General features: G+C 38.7%; 1 protein-coding gene across 3 annotated transcripts in view; it reads left to right on the top strand.

The window, feature by feature from the left end:
* Window positions 1-20,775, top strand: part of Grm5 (glutamate metabotropic receptor 5) — a 473,853-nt gene extending 453,078 nt beyond the window's left edge. For all 3 annotated transcript variants that reach the window (XM_052760517.1, XM_052760518.1, XM_052760516.1), the window contains one exon: window positions 15,914-20,775. In XM_052760517.1, coding sequence (XP_052616477.1) covers window positions 15,914-16,802 — 889 coding nt within the window. In that variant the 3' untranslated portion in view covers window positions 16,803-20,775. The remainder of the gene's footprint in view (window positions 1-15,913) is intronic.
* The last annotated feature ends 1,589 nt before the right edge of the window (window positions 20,776-22,364 follow it).

Genomic DNA, 22,364 nt, shown 5'->3' with positions numbered 1-22,364 from the left:
TTTTATGGAAGTGACTCAACAGACAACCTTTGTGGCTCCTGATTTCCCTTTCACTTAGTACAAAATGGTGTAACTTCTGTCCTTGGAAAACAAGCCAACATCAGCTCTGGAGTAGAGTAGACAAGGTAACAGTGATTACATCAAATGAAAGCTGGAAGGCTCTGGCCAGAGTGACTTCTGATATGAAGCCTAGAACTGGAGTTCCAAAATCCAGCACATGATCCACTGCCTATCAAACACACTGGAGAAAATTATGGATGTACAACATCAGACTTTTTTTCCTGTTGTGTAACAGGATTCCCAGGGTATTTCAATATAGCCCTGAGATAGATAGATAGATAGATAGATAGATAGATAGATAGATAGATAGATATAGATATAGAGATAGATAGATAGATAGATAGATAGATAGATAGATAGATAGATCTTCAGTTCACAAACTGACATTTTATAATAAGCTGTTCATCTGGGAGAGTCTGTGGTGTTAGTTAAGATAAGCATTAGTTCCCAGTTACTCCATTAGGTGGTCTTATCAACTTTTAGAACTCTCAGATCTCATCAGTCCAGAGATTGGATTTTATAAATGTTGTCTGACTAATGAAATTAGGAGGACAGAAAGAGCAGGGTATAAAGTGTGGAGCTAGGGCCCACCAAATCCAATAGACCAACTATCTCTGAGTCAGATTCAGATGTACAGAGGTGATCATTTCAATATGTACTTCAAGAAGAGCCCACATTTTTTTTTACCACAGCAAACTACCATTCAAGTGTGTTCACTTGTTTGAATATGGTCAAGGTAATGACAAGGCTTATTTCACTGATCTGTCAGAAGGGGGACAATGGCAAGCATAAGTAATGTCATTTTATTGAAGTAATATCCTAAGCCCCACAGATAAGCAGAGGTAATTGGGTACAACTGGTCTTTTCTTTATAACTTTTCTTCTCATGTCCTTGGCATCAAATAGAAATTAAGAGAAAGAAAAAAGTGGTGACAGGAAGGCAGAAAGAGTAAGGATAAGATGTGTTTTGATTGTCTGAGAATGTTTCAGGAGAGGAAAAGACCACAAAAAAAAAAAAAAAAAGCCAAAATTCACAAGATGAGGATATCTTTTTCCCCCATTTTATAGTTGATCTCATAAATAAACAGATAAATTATGGTAATAAGTCTTAAATAAAAATTAAGAGAAAAATGGGCCGGGCGGTGGTGGCGCACGCCTTTAATCCCAGCACTCGGGAGGCAGAGCCAGGCGGATCTCTGTGAGTTCGAGGCCAGCCTGGGCTACCAAGTGAGTTCCAGGAGAGGCGCAAAGCTACACAGAGAAACCCTGTCTCGAAAAACCAAAAAAAAAAAAAAAATTAAGAGAAAAATGGGTTAAGATGAAAATAATTTTATGAAAATAATTTCTAAGTGAAGGGCTAAAATAGTTCCCATTTGCTTACGTGGAACTAAAGATTTAACAAGAAGATTAATAGATGCATATGAGACACCTGCAGATACTGCCCTCATCTGCTGCCATGCTTTCCTTCCTTTGGTGTGTGTGTGTTCTTCCTAAAGTCTCCCCGAGTCACAACTCAAACTAGTGACACATGGTCACACACCATCCTTCCTCTGCAAAGACTTGAACCTATTCTGTGCTGTTTATTGAACACACACTCCCAGGAAAGAACTTAAAGAAACTCAGTTGACCATTAAAAACCCAGTAAAGCCATTGGTTTCTTTAGGGAAATTGCAGAATAGATAGGAAAATTCCTATCTGGACTTATTCCTCCAGAGCTTTGGTGGCTGCTGAAGAGAATTCAACAATACTGTAACCACAGAAGAGCTAATCCTGTCACATCATCTTACATTGCTTTGTTGTCAGGGTCATAGACAGTTCTCTGTATTAGTTAGTTACTTTTCTCATTGCAAGGTGACAAAATGGCTGACCTAACGAAACTTAAATAAGGTGATGTTTATTTGAGTCGTATGTTGAGGGTGTAGTCCATCATTATGAGGAAGTCAGAGTGGCAGGGATTAAGGCAACTGGCCACATTGCATCTGCAGTCAGGTAGTAGGGGGTGATGAGTGCTGGTGCTCAGCTTGCTTTCTCCTTTTTCATCTGGAGACTAATATTTATTTATTTATTTACTCTCCTGAATTTATTGACTAGTATCTCCCACAATTAACATGGGCTTTCTCACCTGGGGTAACCTTGTCTTGATAATCCCTCACAGACAGGACCAGAGATTGTTTCCATGATGATTCTAAATCCTGTCAAGCTAGCAATTGAAATTAATTCTTATGCTTCTTCACTTCTATCCCACCTTCACCCAAACACTGGTAAAGGAATTAGACCGTCACATGCACCCACTGCCACACTAGCTTAATGAAGTGCTGAATTTCTAGTTTCTCTTTACATTCACAGTTTATTACGTGTGTGCCTGTCTCTGAATAGAGTGTAATTTTTCATCTTTTCACAGTGTATGGTCTTAGTGTGTGTCAGAATCTTTCTAACTGCAGAAGTAAAAGAAATCCCCGTCCAGGGAAGTGCTATAGACATGGGAACCCTCTCAACCCTGTTGTTGCCAAGTAGGTTCACACACAGATAGTCCACCTGCAGGAATGACAAAAGCTCAATAATGGATATTATTAACTCCAGTCCCCACAGGGACACAGGGAATAATTGCTAGAGTCTGTGTTCTGATATGTTCATGCTTGCCCATGAAAAGAATCATAGTTACCCTGTCTCCGAAAGGGGCTTCTTTAGTCCAGAGAAGTAGATGGATGTGTAGTCCCGCACCAGTACTAGAAGGGACAAGGGTGGTGTGAGGTTACTTTATGAAAAGGTGAGACATTAATTTTATGAAGTATTAACATCCAATCACTTGAATAACTGATTTAACCTAGTATATATAGCATCTCATTTTAGCAGTTACAGTTGTGTAATAATGTCTGAGAGAATCTGGTAGCAATATAATAGTCACTGTTAAATTAGTAGAAAGGCTAAGGCACCCCATTCTGTGCAATTCAAGGTCCACAGAAGAAAAAGAGTGTGCCCTTACAGTGCAACAGAGATCAGCTAGGTGCTCAATGATAGATCAGGACCTCTAGGAGTATTTGATGTCATCCTCCCCAAAGCCAATTTCATGTTAATTTCTTCAGTTAGAGAGATATAAAATATACAAATATGCTATCATTCCTGTAACTACTGTGCATCACACAGTACACTAGTCTCTTTTCGTATGTTATAACCTAAGTTCTCCAAAGAACACATAAAGTATTTTCTTTTCTATAGGTGAGAGAAATGAATCTAATGTTAATGTTAAATGGCTAACATGGTAAAAAAAATTTACTGAAAATCCTAAAGTTGAAGTGACATTATAACCTGGCTCATATTCTCAGCAATGTGTGACCCTAAGATGTAATTTTAACTCTTTAATCACCATTTACAAAGAATGAACATAATACAGCACTTCCCTACCTCTAATGCTGAAATAAATTAAATGGGATTGTGTGAGTACAGTATTCTATCTAACACAAAATGGTCATTCAACAAATTATACATTGAAAAAAAAAAACTATTCCTCAAGGCCTCAAACCTAGAAAGTTCTTCTGTGCCTTGTTCTTTCCTACCACTATTGTCTTCTCAAAACTCAATTCTGAATGAGTGAGTAAAACCAAAGATAATAACAACAAAAAACATTCAGTCATGTAATCCCCCTGCTTGAAATGTGTAGTATCCCATAGTAAGGTTCAAAACCAGCCTCCCAACATATAGCAGGTGCTCAGACACAACACACACTGTTTGGAGTGCTCTGTTCATATCATCTTTCATTCCTTCTTTGAGAAAGGTAAATGGTAGAACTCAAGTTGGAGCACAGCTCAATCCGAGTCAAACTAATAATTACAGTATTGTCATCTAGATAAAATCCAACATCAAGCACTCAGAAGGCAAGACAATTCATTCTTCAAAGCTGACCCCAACTCACTATTTGATCTTTATTCTTTCTCCTTCGGCATATAAGTTCTATGTTCCAGGTAATCCAAATAACTTACCTTTCACTAAACACACATGCCTGATGTCAAGTCTTGAGATACTCTTCATGAATTAGTTTTATTTTAACTTATTTGATCCAAGGATGTTATTTTATAAGAGGAATTATGGAAAATAGCAACAGGTACTCCATGACATTCATGTTTTTATATTTAATCAGTGGTCTTGCCCAGCACCTTCTTGTTTGAGAAAGGAAAGAGCTGATCAAAGAATTTTGTTAGGCTGCTGTCTTTGACTCAATATATTCCTTGCAAATGCTCTTACTGTCTTTCTTGATCTCTCTCTGTCTCTCTCTGACTTGTTTTCTCTCTTGTCTCTGTCTCTCTGTCTCTGTCTCTGTCTCCCTCTCTCTCTGCCCCTCCTTCCCTACCCAATTATACATATATTACATAGTTGTTTATAAATCATTCTAGTTACATATATACATATATATGCATGTATTTTGAGATAATACCTTCTGCAGTTCATGAGTTCCTATAACATGTGAGAAAGAAATTGAAATACTTTCTTATGAAATAAACCAAGCAGAAAAAGAAGACACTTGCTTTACAGTCAGGAAGTTAAAATTATAATGATGTTAAGTGTGTGTTGGATTTTGTAGAGTACTTTCTGCTTTTAGTCTCCCTTCATAATATGGGTAAAATCTTGCAACTGCATGCACTGCACTTTGTTCCTATTAGGTAGGAAGTGTTGAAAAGTGAGCAGAAACTAGACAGCAAAGCTTAGTACTCTGAAATTTGAATTAATCGTTTCATCTAATTCCATCTCTCATAAACTAGTTTAAACTGATTCTTTAACATAGTCTTGTTTTAAGATGTTAGCTCATTATTTATGCACAAACAGGATGCTTTATGCATACAGTAAATTCTAAAATATATGAAATGAACTTTCCACACCTAACAGCTTTTCACTATGATACTTCACATTCCTTGGAGATTTGACACGCTGTTTTATCAGTCATTTTGACTTGGGCAATTTCGTTAAGATGTATCCACCTGAGTTTTCATATCTACAGTAATAATAGCTATGTAATGCTGAACACTCAGGATTGTATAATTTGCCTCATTTCACTAATTCTCCCAGCCTGCAATTTGACACCTGGTACCATTCTGAGCACTGAAGATACACACAGCTCCTGCCCTGGGGGTGTTCTAGATTTAGTGTGGGAGTTGACTTGCAAATAGTAGACCCATTTAGAAAAGTGTTATGACACACAGCTGTTGTGAAGGTCAAATATGATAAAACAAGTAAAAAAAAAAAACAGTGGAAGTTCTATTGAAATGGAGCATTACTCTCTCAGGACTCTATTACCATCCCCAATCCTGTGTTTTATGCAAGGTTTATAAAAAAGCTGAATTCCCTGACCAGCCCACAGATACAAACAACTGAATCTTGTTTGGTTGTTTTCTTTACTAACTTGCAATGTGACTTTTATAGCGATTGCTGAAAAAGAAATCATCTCCTATTTTGGAAAAGCATACACAAAACTAAACCCCCTTCTAATCTTAGTTGGAGCACTTGACACAAAGCTTGGAAGATATATGTCATGATGATCTATAGTTTAGGTTTTAGATTTCAGTGCAGGTAAGTGAATCCTGGATCAAAAGAAAGCACTTAATTTAAGAAAGAAAACCGTAATGACTCAATAAGATGCCAAAATTTTGCACATACTCAACGGCACTTTTTACTTTGTGAAGTACTGTCTCTTAATGGGAACTTGGGTGCAGCAATGGTGGTACTGGTAGCATCAGGTACTTTTAACAACTTTTGAATAGGCCTCCTGTTGTTGTTAAACCACAGAAGATAGGACAAAATGGTTCTTCTATGAGAATTTTGTTAGAGATTAAAGGCTTGGGAAGAAATAATCTTTGGAGCAATTATCACAGAAATATATAGCCACTGATAGGAAGAAAAGAAGAAAAATCCACATCATAGAAACTGACAGAAAGGTTTTGGGACATTAGACATGGTGGGATACAATTTCCCTGTCAAATTTGCAATATGCACATTAATGGATTTTGTTTATCTATGTTGCTTAAAGTCCCTGGTCATTAGACGGCATTAAGCTGTGCTTTACTTGCAAATCAGTCCTTGAAACATTTTTTTTCAGTAGCAACTTTTTTTTCTGAAATCTTCTTATGTTAAGAAAAACCCAATGAGCACAAGCAAATGTGTTTTCTCCCCAGTATATTCCATTCCATTTTCATTCTGTCACACTCATTTATACCTTAGCATCATGGCACAGCATTCCTATACTATCAAAACTACCTCTTAAATAACCCTGTTTTGCTTAAGTCACTTCTCTGTTCTTCAATCTCTAAGGGACCAATTAACTTTAAAAAATATCAGGTTTTAACATCATCCTCTATGGAAGTGATGCTAAATTTGAAATGACACCAATGGGTGAAGCAGTGAAGGAGGTCCAAGAAGATAATAGATAATGATGCCTCAAGTCAAACAATCTAGAAAAAGATCTAATACATAGCATTAACTAATTTATACTTTTATAGCAGAAGAATAGAACAGAAATGGACCATGAGTGTTTCAGTTACTGCTCATTTATTAGTCAAGCATGTAGACTATAATTGGTCTGTGTTAGACCATGTATCTATTTCAGATAATGAAAAGCCTAAAGCAATTTAATAGTACGTTATTCAAATAGTAGAAGAAAAGAGGGGGAAAATATAAAGTCTTAAGTTGGAGGTGCCCACACAGAATTCGTAATGCAGATAAAGGGTGCAAACTCTACCTTTTGAAGCCTTGACTGCTACACCATCCCCACATGGTCAAACAAACATTGACTATCTCTTAAACATTCTTTGTGGGTTTCTGAAATTTGGATTCTGCTGCCTTGATGAAGATCAATGCCTTTCACTCTCGTAGTATTTCATTACGTTCCATCAACCACTGAAGCCTGTGCATTTCATCCACTGTGGGAAGTTGGCTTTCTCTGTCCACTGCTGCTGGCAATGTTTTTATTCCTTACCGTGAAGTTTTTAATTCTTTGTCATCTGTCCTACATCAAAGCTATGGAAATTGAACGCTTGTTCTTGTTCTCCACTACTTCTCGCTGCCCTTGCCCTTTGCAGCCTCCCACCTGTTATCTTCTTCCTCATTTCAAAGTTCTAAGAACAAACAACTCATCTCTGTCAAATTATTGTGACTAAATACTGGTAGCCATCTTTTGTATGTATATTTTTCCCTTCGTTTCTTTCTTTCTGTCACTATTGAAATATGTCTTACCTGTTAATGTTTCTCGTCTACAAAATCAAAAGTGTTGACAATTGAAAACCACTTGTAAAGATACCATCTATCATTTGTTGCCTATTGTCTTGGGGTTTATATTGATATGATAGAATACCACAGCCAAAGCAACTTGGAAAAGAAAGCATTTAGCGTTGGACTCGTGGTTCCAGAGAGCTGAAGTTCCTGACCATCAGGGCAGGAAGCACAGTAGCAGGCAAGCAGGCAGGTACTGAAGCAGTAGTTGAGAGCTTACATCTGATCCACAAGCATGAGGCAGAGAAAGCTAACTGTAAATGATGTAGATTTTTGAAAGCTAAACCCATTCCTGTCACACACCTCCTCCAATAATGCCACATCTTCTAATTCTTCCCCCAAAGTTTCATTAACTGAGGGCCAAGTATCTAAATATATGAGCCTCTGGAGGACCACTCCCATTTTTACTTATTTTACTTATTTTATTCTTTGATGTTTTCATTGAAAAAAATTTAAGACAATATATTGTGGTCATGGTTCCCCTCCCCCATCTCCTCCCAGAATATCTCCACCAACTCAACTCTATCCACTTTCTTTCTCTTTGTCTCTAAAAACAAACAAAAATAAAGCAAGAAAGCAGACACATACACAAATGCACACAAAACCCCCACAAAAACACAAAATTGAAAAACTAAAATATACAGACAAAAGACCAAAACTCTTTTAAATGCTTAAATAAAGCAACATGAGATGAAAAAGTCTACAAAAATACCATTGAGTTCATTTGTGTTGGCTATATACTCCTGGGCATGAGGCCTGACCTGAAGTGTGGTTCATATACCCAGTAAGAATCCATGGGAGAAAAATTTTTTTTTCTTTGCAGGGTGTATAAATTGCAGGTAGCTTCTTGGTTAGGCATGGGAGCCCATGTCCACTTTCCTCTGTCAGCACTGAGACCCCATCTAATTTGAAACTATACAGGCCTTGTGAGTGCTGCCTCCATTTTTGAGAGTAATATGTGCATCTCTTCTGTTGTGTCTGGAGGACATTGTTTCCTTAGAGTCATCTATCCCCTCAGACTCTTACAATCTTTCTACCTCCTCTTCTTCATATACCCCTGAGTTCTGATTGGAGATGTTTGGTGAAGAAATTCCATTTAGAAACAAGTGCTCCAAAATCTCTCACTCTCTACACATTGTCCAGTCATCTCTCTGTGTTAGTTCTCATCTGCTACAAAAAAAAAAAAAAAAAAAAAAAAAAAAAAGCTTCTCTGGTAATGGCTGAGCTAGGCACTGATCTATGGGTATATCATATGTCATTGGGAGTCATTTTATTGCTGTGTTCCTTTAATAGAACAATAGTACACAGTTTTCTATGGAGGCCATTCTCTTTCAAACCACCACATCCATATTTGTTCGAACACCAAAAATTTTAAGATAGCATGTCTATAGATTATTCATACAATTAAAACATGCACCATTTATTGAAATTCCAAAAATAAGTCAGACAAAACTAGAACTACCCAGAAAAATGGTTTTATTGTTTGAAAGCATGAATAAAGATTGAAAACTGTCACATAATATTAACATATATGGGTGTTAGCTTTGAATGCCTTCATCAAGACATCTAGTCATTATCTCTGGCAAAAGTTGTTGCCTGATCAACTGACATTATTGAAATTAATGACCAGCAAGGTGTGCAGGGAGTTTTCTTGCTTTTCTGAGTAGCTATATGACTAACAAGTACTGAGGCATGGGGAAAAACAACATAAATCAAGTGACTAACCTTATCTACTTAAAGCACAAACTATTTCCAAACACTACCTAAAGTTTTTCTTCCATAAAATAAGGAAAGGTAATGTGTGTGTGTGTGTGTGTGTGTGTGTGTGTGTGTGTGTGTGTGTCTGTCTGTCTGTCTGTCTGTCTGTGTCTGTGTTTGTATCTGTGTCTGTGTATCTGTGTGTGTTTGTGTGTTTGTGTGAGTATTTAGTGTAAGGTCATGGGCATTGAAATCAAAACTCTAAGTCATGATGTGGCATTTGTTATTAACTCCAACTGTGTAGGGTAAGCAACCTAATCTCACTGAGCTTATCATCTTTTAAAAGGTTGTATCATCTTTTAAAAGGCCTATAATGGCATTGGTCCCACCCATCCTTGACAGTCAGATCTTTCCTAAAAGTCCTTTACATAGCACTATGCACATAAAAGATGGTGTCCTTTTTGTTTTGCATTTGTGTTTGGTAGTTTAGTCCTTGCTTCATTTCCTTATAGTTAAGTGTTTTCTCTATATGTCTCTAATGCATATGTCACCAGAGATGTTAGACAGTTTCTATCAGCACGATAGTTTTTACATACATTTATGCTGTACTTGAGGAAATTTATATAGATCATGCCTCCATTTTCATAGATATTAGAGTATATTTCTTAATATAATTTTAAAAATCAAGATGTCAACTTTTAAGCAAAGCTCTATTCTTTCACTTACTTTGGAAAAGTCTGAATATAAAAATATTAACTTCCTTTCTTTTATAAAACTCGAACATTTTATAGTTCACAGAAAGTAGAAAGTAAAGTATATTGACAAAAGTTTTCTCAAACAATATAACTACAATCACAAATTTTCTGCTTGTAATAGATTTCATTTATTAGTTCTTTCATTAGCCTACTATTTTCTGATAAATTCTACGGGCATCATTAGTTAAGAATGTTTCAAGTTTCATACTGTTTTTTTTTTTTTTTTTTTTTTGGTTTTTCGAGACAGGGTTTCTCTGTGTAGCTTTGCGCCTCTCCTGGAACTCACTTGGTAGCCCATGCTGGCCTCGAACTCACAGAGATCCGCCTGGCTCTGCCTCCCGAGTCCTGTTTTTAAAAATATTTTTGTCTTAAGCAGCACATACTTACAGTACAACTCCCTTCTGGCTAACCTCAAAAGCAAAATACACAAACAAGAGAGCTTCATTAATGAAGGCCATTTTAAAAAAAATGTCTTTTGGGGTATATATTTGATTACTTTTATGGCCTGAAATTTTGTAAGTCAGGAAGGTGCTAATAACCATTCAACAACAACAACAACAAAAAAAAAAAAGTTAGGATTTTGTGGGGGGGTTTTTTGGTTTTTCGAGACAGGGTTTCTCTGTGTAGCTTTGTGCCTTTTCCTGGAACTCACTTGGTAGCCCAGGCTGGCCTCAAACTCACAGAGATCCACCTGGCTCTGCCTCCCGAGTGCTGGGATTAAAGGCGTGTGCCACCACCGCCCGGCCTTGTTTTTGTTTTTGTTTTTTTAATTCAACAAAATGAAAATGTTAATGCTTATATGCTTCCTTTTATCACACCAAAACCCTAAATTAGCTTTGAGAAGGGACAGAACTACACAGATTGTTCAGCTGCATTTAATATTAACAGACATTATATAGTCTACAGAGTTTTGTGATGGTCAAACTCTGATGTGTGCTGTCTAATGATGGCATGCTGGAGCAAGATGCTCCAATTTCCTCAGATTTGGGCAGATGAATAGGGAGACAGGAGAGGTCACCAACCTGATATTCAGAGCCTGTTGCAATGAATAAATTATTTAAGTGTCTTACACAGAAGGGATGAAGAACAACTGCTGAGAATCCAGGTAAAATGTACCTTTTTGGCAGCCCAGAAATGTAAACAAAAGAGAACTCTCTTTCAAATTGCATTATATTTTTGTTACTTTCCATGACAAAGAGATAATTACCATAAAAGGGAGATTTTATATATATAGACTTTTCGAGACAGGATTTCTCTTTGTAGCTTTGCACCTCTCCTGGAACTCACCTTGTAGCCCAGACTGGCCTCAAACTCACAGAGATTCACCTGTCTCTGCCTCTGGAGTGCTGGGATTAAAGTCTTGTGCCACTACCTCCCGGCTTTTTTCTTTTTGAGAGGGGGTAGATGTTAGATTTTACAGTATTATACTTTGAAAAGGATTAATGCTCCTTGGATGAACAAGAAGTGGTGTTTTGCCCCTCTCCCCAGTGAAGGGACTGTCTTATCCCTTCCTTTTTCACTTCTCTTTTGAGAATACATATACCGGGGAGCAGTTAAAATCTATAGACAAGTAAAGGAAAATCCCCTTGCTTTTCTTGCCTCTGTCCACTAGAACAATCTTATGATCCTGCAGCTGAAACAATACTTCCCAGTTGAAATAATCAATATATCTTACTTCATATAAATGAAAGATGTAATGATGATGAATAATCCTCTGCATTTGCAGAGATGCAGCACTTGATTGAATACCAAGTGATCATCTGGGTTCCCTCTAGATGTAATGTGAGTGGATGTTTCTTTTCCTACTCTTTGCTGATAAGGAAAGATCTTAAGTGGTCAGTCTGTCAACATCAGTCAGGGGCAGTTCTCAAAACCACAACCTGAGTCCTATCCCTTCTCCATTACCCAAACTGTCTCAGTAAACTTTCATCACTGAGACAACTCACTAAAACCAGTGTGTGTGTGTGTGTGTGTGTGTGTGTGTGTGTGTGTGTGTGTGTGTATGCTTGTATATGAGTTACAAAAACAATTGATTTGTGATTTTTATTATAGACATCAAGTTATGCTTTTCTATTTAGTTAATAAAATGTCTTTGTGCATACTAATAACAAATAGATCTAGAAAAAAATTTAATTTTGCTCATACTAGATGTAGTTGAAACACACAAAAATACAGTATAAACATGTTTTAAATGATATACATTGATCCAGTTAATTATTACATACAAAAATAATTTAAGCAATATTATACTCTGTACAATTCACTAGGTATTGTGGGTAAGACAAGGAACAAATTGCCTGTCTGTACATTTACAGCATCCCACCCAGAAGATGAGGCAGCTATAAGGCAGGGTCCTTGCATACCTAAATGCTGTGGTTGTGAGAATCCAACTGAGCAGCGGTTGGGTGGGAAGATGTTTTTTACAAGACAGTTAAGCTGAAATAAATGGAAGGAAGGAAAGATGGAAGACAGGAAAAAGGGAGGGATGGAGGGAAGGAGGAAGGGAAGGAAGGAATAAGTTAATTAATTAATTAAGGTGGGTGCCAAGCAAGGGAAGGAAGACAAGATGTGCTTAAGCAAAAGAGGAAGTATTAATAAGACCTCTAGGATGCCCCATGTTGGGTGCCAGATGTTGTTTGAATCTTAGAGGTCTTATTAATAGAAAACTTTGAGCCAGATATTGTAGTGAAAGCTGAAAGATCAGAGAAGCAGAACAGCCAGTCACTAGTTCTTACCTCTACAAAATCTTCAGCCTAAAGAGAGTGAGTTCCTGTTTCCTCATGCCTTATATACCTTTCTCTACCCTGCCATATTATTTCCTGGGATTAAAGGCATGTGTGCTTCCCAAGCAAAGGTATGAGATCTCAAGTGCTGGGATTAAAGATGTGTGCCACCACTGTCTGACCTCTCTGTCTAATCTGGCTGGCTCTGTCCTCCAATCCTCAGGCAAGTTTATTAAGGTACACAATATATCACCACAGGGAAAAACAAGGGAGCAGTAGTGAGACAATGAGAGCTTTCAGGAAGAAAGTGGAATGAGTGTGATCACCCAAGAAAACAGTGTAGGATGATAAAACTTAGGGTGGGTTTGGCCACAGGACTGTGGAGCTCCAGTAAGACAAAGGAGAAGCAACTAGGAAGACTTTGTGGAGTTACAGACTGTTTTACTTTCCATGGAATTATCTTCTTCTGAAACCCAGAAACAAAATAGCACTAAATACAGAGGTTTCTTTGCTGACATGTTGTGTTCACATGGAACAAGAGACATCCAGTCCTTACCACATCTTTTAACCTGCATTGTCTCATTTAATACTCAAGATAACTTTACCAAATGAGCAACCCATTTCTCAATGAGGCATAAGAATTTTTTTATATTCCAAACATCTTGGATAGTAGATCTAAAATTAAAACCCAGGTTTTAAGATCTCTTCTTCATTGCACTTACATGACTGCAAACACTGGACCTGTTAGCTGAAGAATCTTCTTCAGTCTTCATTGCTCATTTAGATTCTTCTGTCATAGAACAGAGTAGTGAAGGTTGCTGTCTTCATGGCAACTACATTCAACAAAGAAACAGACTGATGCAAGTAGCTTTTCTTTCTCAACAAATTCCCTTTATTAGGGAACAAAATATCATTCATTTTTCAGAGGGGAAAGAAGGGCTCACAGTAATTGGACTCCATTTCTTGGGTATCTTCTATACCTAGTCATATTGCCTTGCTAATTCTCTCTCTCTCTCTCTCTCTCTCTCTCTCTCTCTCTCTCTCTCTCTCTCCTTAGAATGATTTCTTACACATTTACTCAAAGGTTTTCTAATACACTATCTCACTGCAAGACTATGTATGAAAGAAAAGACTATCAATGTTAACATAGAAGTTATATTTTATCACTGTAAATTGAGGGGGAAGAGAGAAGGGGAGGGAGGAAGAGAGTGAGAGGGAACAATGTGTGTGTGTGTGTGTGTGTGAGAGAGAGAGAGAGAGAGAGAGAGAGAGAGAGAGAGAGAGAGAGAGAGACTTTTAAAAGCAGATGTTTTCAAAACCTTCCTACTAGAAAACAAAGCATCCCTAGGGTAACACTTGGAAGAACTGTGCCAGTTACTCTTCTGGTTTCTAGCCCATGTTTTGTATTAAAAGGCGTGCACTGACCTGAAAGTCTAATTACCCCTCTCCAAATGTCTGTTTCTTAGGCTGCTGGTAACAGAAAGTGGGACTAGTTGGCAGCCATCCTCTGAATCAAATCCCATAAATAACCTGGGCAATTATTCTGTGCTATGCTGCAGAAGTTAGTGGACACTTGGGAAGAAAAGTGTAATGCACTCTGAACTCCATGTCAGGTTAATGCAAAGTGGAAATATAAGTACCTAAACTATTAGAAGGAAAGTCGAGCATCTGTCAGCACTTCTTCTGCTACTACAGATGTACAGCTATCTGAAAACTCGGGAATGACTCATCCCTTCTTACCCGAAGAGTGGTGGAGTAGGGGACACTTCACTTTCTGAATTTTGCAGAGTACTAGATGGCAATATATTGAGATGATTAAAGAGATTGTGAGTTCACATGAAGGAGCAGAGAAAGGAAAACTGAAAAGTGCCAGGGGGTGACAAAGCAATATTAAGCAGAATAAGAAAGAGCCAAGAACACTGCTGAGGAAGCTGTGGAAAGGATGGTCTGTCATCAGAGAAGTGTCTTAGCTCAGCTCCTGTGGTGGGTGCAAACAGGAAACCTCAAAGTGGGTGGAGTCAGGACTCTGCCTGACAAAATCAGCCAAGCCCTCCAGCAAGGAGGCCTAGGGAGCAAGTAGAACCCAGAAAACAAGGACTGCTTTCCATCAGGGTTTCTCAGCTTATGAAACAAATGCTACAGAGTCACTTCAGTGGGGAGGCCTTAAACAAAATTCTTAAAATATAAATTCATGTGCTTAGGCCCAATCCAGAATATCAGAATTTCCTGAGGCACACTTTGTTATTCAGAAGAAATTCCATTGATGAGTCTATAAACAAGTTTAGTTACTCAAACTAAGTTTAGTGGCAACCTCTGCTTGAGAGGGAAATTTTCATTCTTTAAGACTTTATTTATACTGGATAGAAAAACACTAGCTGGAAAAAACATGACAGACACCTTGCCATCCTCAAGGGTTCACAAAAGGATCCTTCCATGAGCTATTCCTGCAAGGCATGCAATATCCTCTGGTCACCATAATGTTTCTCATGGACCGTCTACAGTCTGGTGGCTACCAGCCATTTGGGCAGAAAGAAAGATGAAGATTCTGAAGTTGAAGCATCATTGCTGTCTTCATCAGGGTAGCTTTCAGAGCACAGGGGCAGCCTGGGAGAGAAAAGAGTGAAGAAGGCCTTCTGAACCTCCTGTCAGCCAGCCAGGCGACACTCTTCAAAACCCTAATTTTAGATCGCAGTGCTAGGTGCTCAAGGCAATACACCACGCTTTCTCTGATGAAATTATTATTCAACTTGCAGGCCGAAAACAAATTTGTAAGAAGGACTCTTGTGGTGTAAAAAATTTTAATTAATTAGAAATGTGCATGTGTGTTCATTAAACTTGCATTTTCCAGCAAATAAGCCAGACCAAATAAAACCATATTCAAAATCAAGAGTTCACACAGCAGTTCCTAGGTATATATGGCCACCTGCAGAATAAGTGCTGAGCTGGAATCACTGTCTCCTTCTTGGTAATCCTGACTCACCTTTCCCTCACTCTCCTAACTGCTGGTGAGTTGAGGTCTTGGTGTAATTAATGTTTTCATCTGTAGGCTGCTAACCCTAAGGAGCCTGTGGCTCCATGCCAGGCTTTTCTACACACAACACAATGGTGCCAACTTCCACATCTGTATTTGCAGCATAAAGCATGGCTGCACTCGTGGTGAGGTACGAATGCCTGCAAAATACTGATAAATGGTTCTTTATCCTAATACTTAATCCCTTTGTTGGAATAGTACAATGAAGGGCAGCTAACACATCCTTTAACTCAAACACAATCTCTTCCCATACTGTCCTGGTGGGTCGCCTCTTCAAGGATGACAGAATGTCCTTCTTGCTCAGGTCCCCATCACCTCCCACCATTGGGGAAGTCACGTGGAAGCCTGCTAGGGCGCATGCTGAGTCACCTCTCTGCTCTCTTCTCTCCATAGCTCCAATGGAAAATCCGTGACATGGGCCCAGAACGAAAAGAGCAGCCGAGGGCAGCACCTGTGGCAGCGGCTGTCCGTTCACATCAACAAGAAGGAGAATCCCAATCAGACAGCGGTCATCAAACCCTTCCCCAAGAGCACAGAGAGCCGCGGGCCGGGTGCAGGGGCGGGTAGCTCGGGCCCCCCCGGGGCGGCGGGCGCTGGTGGCTCAGGATGCGCGGTGGCAAGTGGCCCAGAGCCTCCTGATGCGGGCACCAAGGCGTTGTACGACGTGGTGGAGGCAGAGGAGCGTTTCCCAGCAGCTGCCAGGCCGCGCTCTCCTTCGCCCATCAGCACGCTGAGCCACCTCGCCGGCTCGGCGGGCCGCACAGACGACGACGCGCCATCTCTGCACTCGGAGACAGCGGCGCGCAGCAGCTCGTCCCAGGGCTCGCTCATGGAGCAGATCAGCAGCGTGGTGACGCGTTTCACCGCCAACATCACGGAGCTCAACTCCATGATGCTGTCCACCACGGCGGCGCCCGGGCCAGCCGGTGCCCCTATCTGCTCGTCCTACCTGATCCCCAAAGAGATCCAGCTGCCCACGACCATGACGACTTTCGCGGATATCCAGCCACTGCCGGCCATCGAGGTGACCGGAGGAGCTCAGCAGATGGCAGGGGCGTCACCTGCCCAGGAGACTCCTGCAGGAGCCGAGGCTGCACCAGGCAAACCCGACCTAGAAGAGCTGGTAGCCCTCACTCCGCCATCTCCCTTCAGGGACTCGGTGGACTCTGGGAGCACCACCCCAAACTCGCCGGTCTCCGAGTCAGCCCTCTGCATCCCATCATCTCCCAAATATGACACTCTCATCATCAGAGATTACACGCAGAGTTCCTCGTCGTTGTGAATCACTCGAAACTTCTCTGGAATCGGCATGAGCAGCAGGAGACCTCGGTGTTCACACATGGGCGCAGCGACACCCGTAATCACCCCAACAGAGAACCTGAGGTGAACGATGCCAAGGGCACACACAGTGGAGATACGAGATCAATAGTGCTATTTCACAACAGCCGATGACGACACCAACTACACATCTTCTGGCAGATTATCTTCTAGTGGCCTTAGAAAACATGGGCTTTTAAGAAACACTGCTTCTCTTTTTGAGTGCTGACCAGGAATGGGTGAAGTAGTTACAATACCAAGTGCTTTGCTCTGAGGCAGCAACAGTGTGAAACAGCACCCCGGACCGTGAAAAGTGGAGTTAATAAGCAACTGTAAACAGTTATGTTTGTTTACTTCATTTTCCCAGAAGAGTCTTTGATTCACCAAACACTGAATGTACATTTTCTAACATACTCAAAAATCTGGGACCAAAAAGTTAACCTTTCTGTTTTTTCCTTCCTTCCCGGTCCTGCCATGTAGACCTTGAAAAGAGAGTTGTAACTCGGGTCCAGTATTTACTGAGGCTCCTGAGTCTCCTGAATAACACAAACAGGTAGTGAGTGTTGTGCTAATGTACAGAGAGTTTCTAGCAGAGACTTGCCAATCAGGCTGTGAGATGCTCTTCCAAAAGTCGGCATCCTGGATTCCACCTGGTTATTTCAGATTCACCTCCATTAACCAAGAAAACCAGTGCAAGATTTCTGGACTATTTCACCATGTTGCCAATCAATACTGGAGTAGCAAAAAAAAAAATATTTTCTGGAACACTGTTTTGTAATTCCCTCTCTGGGGTGCATTGTGTAGCTGGAAATTCTCTTTGTAATAATTCGTGAGCTGTGACCTGGCTCTCTTTCATGATCCACAGGCACTCCTCCTTATGAATGCCCTTCCGTTAGTGTTGCCAGCTGAAATAGTAAGATCCACAATGAGCTTACTCATTCTTTTCTTTTAAGAACCTGATATATACAAAGAGATCCTCTATTGTTGATGGTTGTTTTGAACCCCAGTCCCACTTCTGAAAGAGTGGTCCATAGACCCTATGAAGATATCACAAATGGAGGAACTGTTATTGAGAAAAATAATAATAACAGAATCTCAATACAGGAAAGTCAGCAGAGCAAACGTCTGGCTATGCCCATGGGCAGTGATTTTATCTTTTCTTGGCTGCTTATATGGGGCAGCTATGAACTAAGACAAATGCAGATTTTTTTCAAAGCAATACAGAACACTAAAACAGAGGAACCTTAATATCAACCACAGTCTTTCTCAGCCATTCCAAAAAAGGCAAAGCAATTATGAATCCTTTACTTTTTAAGATAGTTATTGACATGGTTTTGTGCATTTCATACTGTCACTTTATAAATACTGCAGGAAAGAGTTTTAGAGTTACAGTAAAAAACATACATGCTTTGGTGGGCTCATATCGGTAGAAACTGTAGCTCAAGGCCTGAATCTACTGTCATCTTTTTATTGGTCCCATTGCAGCTATCCTCAGGTACCAAATGTTCTTGATTTTTAAATAAAGATAGTAATAAAAGAAGGAGGTGTTCTATAAATTTAAAGTTCAGTTGACCCAGCCTTATACTAAAGATAGCCTTATGAGAAAGATTTGCCAAGAGACAGAAGTATATTTTTGGCAGAGAGAAATTTAAATAGAAGTTTAAAATTCCTATTTCAATTATCCTTGATATCCTGGTCTTTTTTTTTTTTTTAGTTTACTTGTTTTGTTTTGTTTTTTTGTTGTTGTTATTGTTGTTGGGTTTTGGTTTTGCTTGTTTGTTTACCATCTGATTTAAAAAGAAATTGAAACTGGAAGTCTATCCATTGCCATAATCTGTCATTCTCCAGTTTTAAGAGTCGTAATAACTACTGACATTGCTGTTCTTATTTGAAATTTTAAATCTAATCTTCCACATTATAAGCTAACAATAATTCACAAATGACTCAAGCTTCCTAAGTCAGTTTTGAAAATAGCATCATCGGAGCAATGTGATCCCAAATAGTTATGATATTCTTGAAGCAGAAAAGAAGTCTAGCTAACTCGCATAGCTCCATCAAAAGTGAATGCCTGCCTCTACCTGAAAACCCAGTGTAAATACTTTGAAATGCCAGTACCCCTTGGTATCTATCAAAAAAACGTGGCATTCACCTGGTTTTAGTGTCTGTTTTCTTAGGGGTTATTATCTTTCTGGATATGCTCTACCTTCTGAGTTGTAAATTTTGTTTCACTGACTCTTTACCTTGGTTTCTGTTTTAATTTCATGTGCAATGAGTTTTACTCCTTCAATTTTTTTCATGAACAAATTCTTTTTCTATGATTTTTGTGGCATTTTTTTTCTTTTAAAAGTTTACCACTTTATCAGAAATTGCACCAGAAATTTAAGTTTAATGCAGTTTCCATCTATAATTCTTTGTGATATCATAGTCAGCTATAATAAAAATAATTTATTCAATTAGAAGGAGATAAAATTATTTTCTTTATATGTTATGATAACATTTGCCATCTCGTTGAATACATTGTATATTGCACATACCAATAATACATCTTTGAAATCTTTTATTTTGGAATGATGTTAACTCTCTCTTTGCCAATTCTAATACCAGGTTCCAAGTAATAACTATAATATAAAGAGAATTGAATATTTATTCTAGGGCTAGGATATGAACTTCCCAATTCATTTGGGTACCTATTCTTACTGAGTTTCCTTGATAACAATCTGTTCCTGGTACCCAGTAGTAAATCAGTTGGGACCTGTCTGATTAAAAGGTAGGATGAGAATGCTAAAGACCAGTAAAGTGGCCTAAAAAATGATTCTTGTCCTGGGAACTAAGAGGAGACCTAGTTTGACTAAGTTTATTGGCTAAAAGGTGCACTCACCTTCCTGTTGAGAGGAGTAGAGTGAGCCTGAGAAGATTGTTTTTGTGTAGGGCTAGACATAGGGAGCAGACCAGGAATATGGAGAGGAAACTCATAAGAAAACTGACAGACGCAAAGGAGAAAAATAAAACAAATCTCCAAACGTGCTAATCTTTGAACGTGATAGTCTTTTTCAAATGACTGACATACCAGCAAGTGATCAGAAAGACTCGGAGCTATTTATGACTGTAAATGCATTGAATAATGGCTCTGCTGCAGGCTGACTTCCAAACCAGGAATTCAACACTCTTTTTAAGAAAAAAAGAAAAAGAAAAAAAAATTTACTGTGCTAGTCTCCCAGCAAAATGTACATGGTCTGGAGACTTCAAAGTTATTATATGAGTTCACATTTAGCAACAGCTTATTAATAACCCTCAAGCTGTCAGAATCTCTATAGTTACCATTTACAATTTTATACTGTGAAAAAAATACAGATCAGTGAAAGCATAAAGATAATTCAGAATTTGCTTTGAAGAGGGTTTGAGGCCTGGGAGAACCTCTAATGTCTATTGAAGAATGGGGCATGTATAAAACAGTTGGCTGGATTTCACTGATCTTCCCAATGTGAACAAATATACTATGTATATTGTGTGTCTTTCTAGAATTCAATGGCAGCTGCTGGTGATGTTGTAATTAGAAATCTATATAGAATATAGATGTTTAGAAAGATGGTGCCAATACTAAAATATTTGTGTGGGCTACAAGTGCTTGTACTTAATTTTTTTCTGCACTCAGAACTGATTTGGTTTTAAAACTGTGCACAATCTGTTCTTTTTCTGTTGTTGCAGCTTGTACTATTAAAATAATAGAGAATGTTAAATTATTTTGATGTGAATTGCAAATGATTTTTTCATAAATTTTAACATTTTTATCAGCATTGTTTCGCTTTGTACTTGTATAAATGTGTTTTATTTTACCATTTTAAAATATACTTGCCTGCTTCTCAGTTGTCTAAATCACATTATAGTTGGTGTTTGTGAAGCCAGTTACTTTTTGAAAAATATTAAAAAAGAAACTATGATATGACTTCAAAATTATTCCCCTCAAATGCTTAGAATGTTGTCCTAATGGTATATCCTGAGAATGAAAAGAGCCATTTTATAATTTAACCTTAAGTTCTGAATCATACATACACTTGAATTATGATCATTGGATAATAAATTAAACCAAATCAACCACAATTCAAACAAACAGAGATACTGTCCCCAAAGACCTCTACATATACCTTTTTTAAATTTTTAATTAACAAATATTTTATTCATTTTATATACCAACCACAGGTCCCCCCTCATCCCTCCTCCTGCTCCTCCCCTCAACCTTCCCCCTCAACTTACCCCGCCAATCACTTCCTCTGAAAAGATAAGGCCTCCCATGGGGAGTCAGCAAACCCCCATGCATCAAACAAAAAGGTTTTTCTTCATTTTGCATACCAATCCCAGTTCCCCCTCCCTCCCCTTCTCTCCCCTCCTACCTCCCCCAACCCCAACCCCCATCTACTCCTCAGAGAGGGTAAGGCCACAGAGACAGCTGACCCAAGCTGGTGGGAGCTCATGGACTCTGGCCTGTCAGCTGGGGAACATACATGGGACTGAACCAGGCCCTCTGGATGTGGATGACAGTTATGTGGCTAGATCTGTTTGGGGAACCGCTGGCAGTGGGACCAGGACTTATCCTGGGTGTATGAAATGGCTTTTTGGAACATATCCCTTTTAAGATAAAAATTATTACATTAGAAAAATAATATGGGGACCACAGTTTTACTTTTTTAAATTCATTATAGGAGTATTTTAAACTGACTGGTCTGGGTGCTGTCAATGTTACAAATATAAAACTGACAAGGTAGCTGCATGTATGTGTGTGTAAAGAAATTTGTACATACATTTACATATTTAATTGTGGGCCAATCTATACAAGCCTTTGTATAGATTCTGGTGTACATACACACACACACACACACACACACACACACACACACACACACATAAAACATCCCAAGAAACAAACATTGTCAAATTACCCTTCAATTTTGACTCATGAAAGTTAATTTTTTGAACACCTGTTAGTAAAAACATAAAAGCAGAATGTATACTTGACTTGACTGACAGAAGATAATGTACATTTTAAAATACATCCTCTCAGTGTCACAATACCAAGCCTTGTGGTATCTGTGGTCATGCACAATCTATACATAAGTTATGAATGCATGAAATTATATTACTATACAAATTACATTTAATCTCAAACAAGATAGTCATTTTTCTATGATGTCACACTCAACCCTTCATTAAGTTCTATATTTGAGCAAGCCATTCACATAAAATTCACCTAAAAGTGAGATACTTGAAAAAATAGTAGAGAAAAATTTATCTTCTGAAATTTAAGATAGACTTGTTTCAGGAGAATAGTGGAAAGCTACTCATATCCAGACAAAAAAGAAAGAATAACAGTAAACACAAAATCAGATTTTTTTCTTTTTTACCCAAGCAACATCATATCTTAAATAGGTTAGCCTAATACTCAGTTCCTTTTATTTAGAAAAAAAAAGTGTGTGGGGAGGGTGCTGTGATGTTTCTTTGATTTCTCACATTCCTGGTTCATGGATGCATGTTT

This window comes from Peromyscus californicus, unplaced genomic scaffold, assembly GCF_007827085.1.
Source record: "Peromyscus californicus insignis strain IS unplaced genomic scaffold, ASM782708v3 Scaffold_4__1_contigs__length_199733344, whole genome shotgun sequence".
Classification (NCBI taxonomy): domain Eukaryota; kingdom Metazoa; phylum Chordata; class Mammalia; order Rodentia; family Cricetidae; genus Peromyscus; species Peromyscus californicus.
Note: the sequence above shows the minus strand (reverse complement) of the source record. Positions and strands in the feature narration are given on the sequence as shown.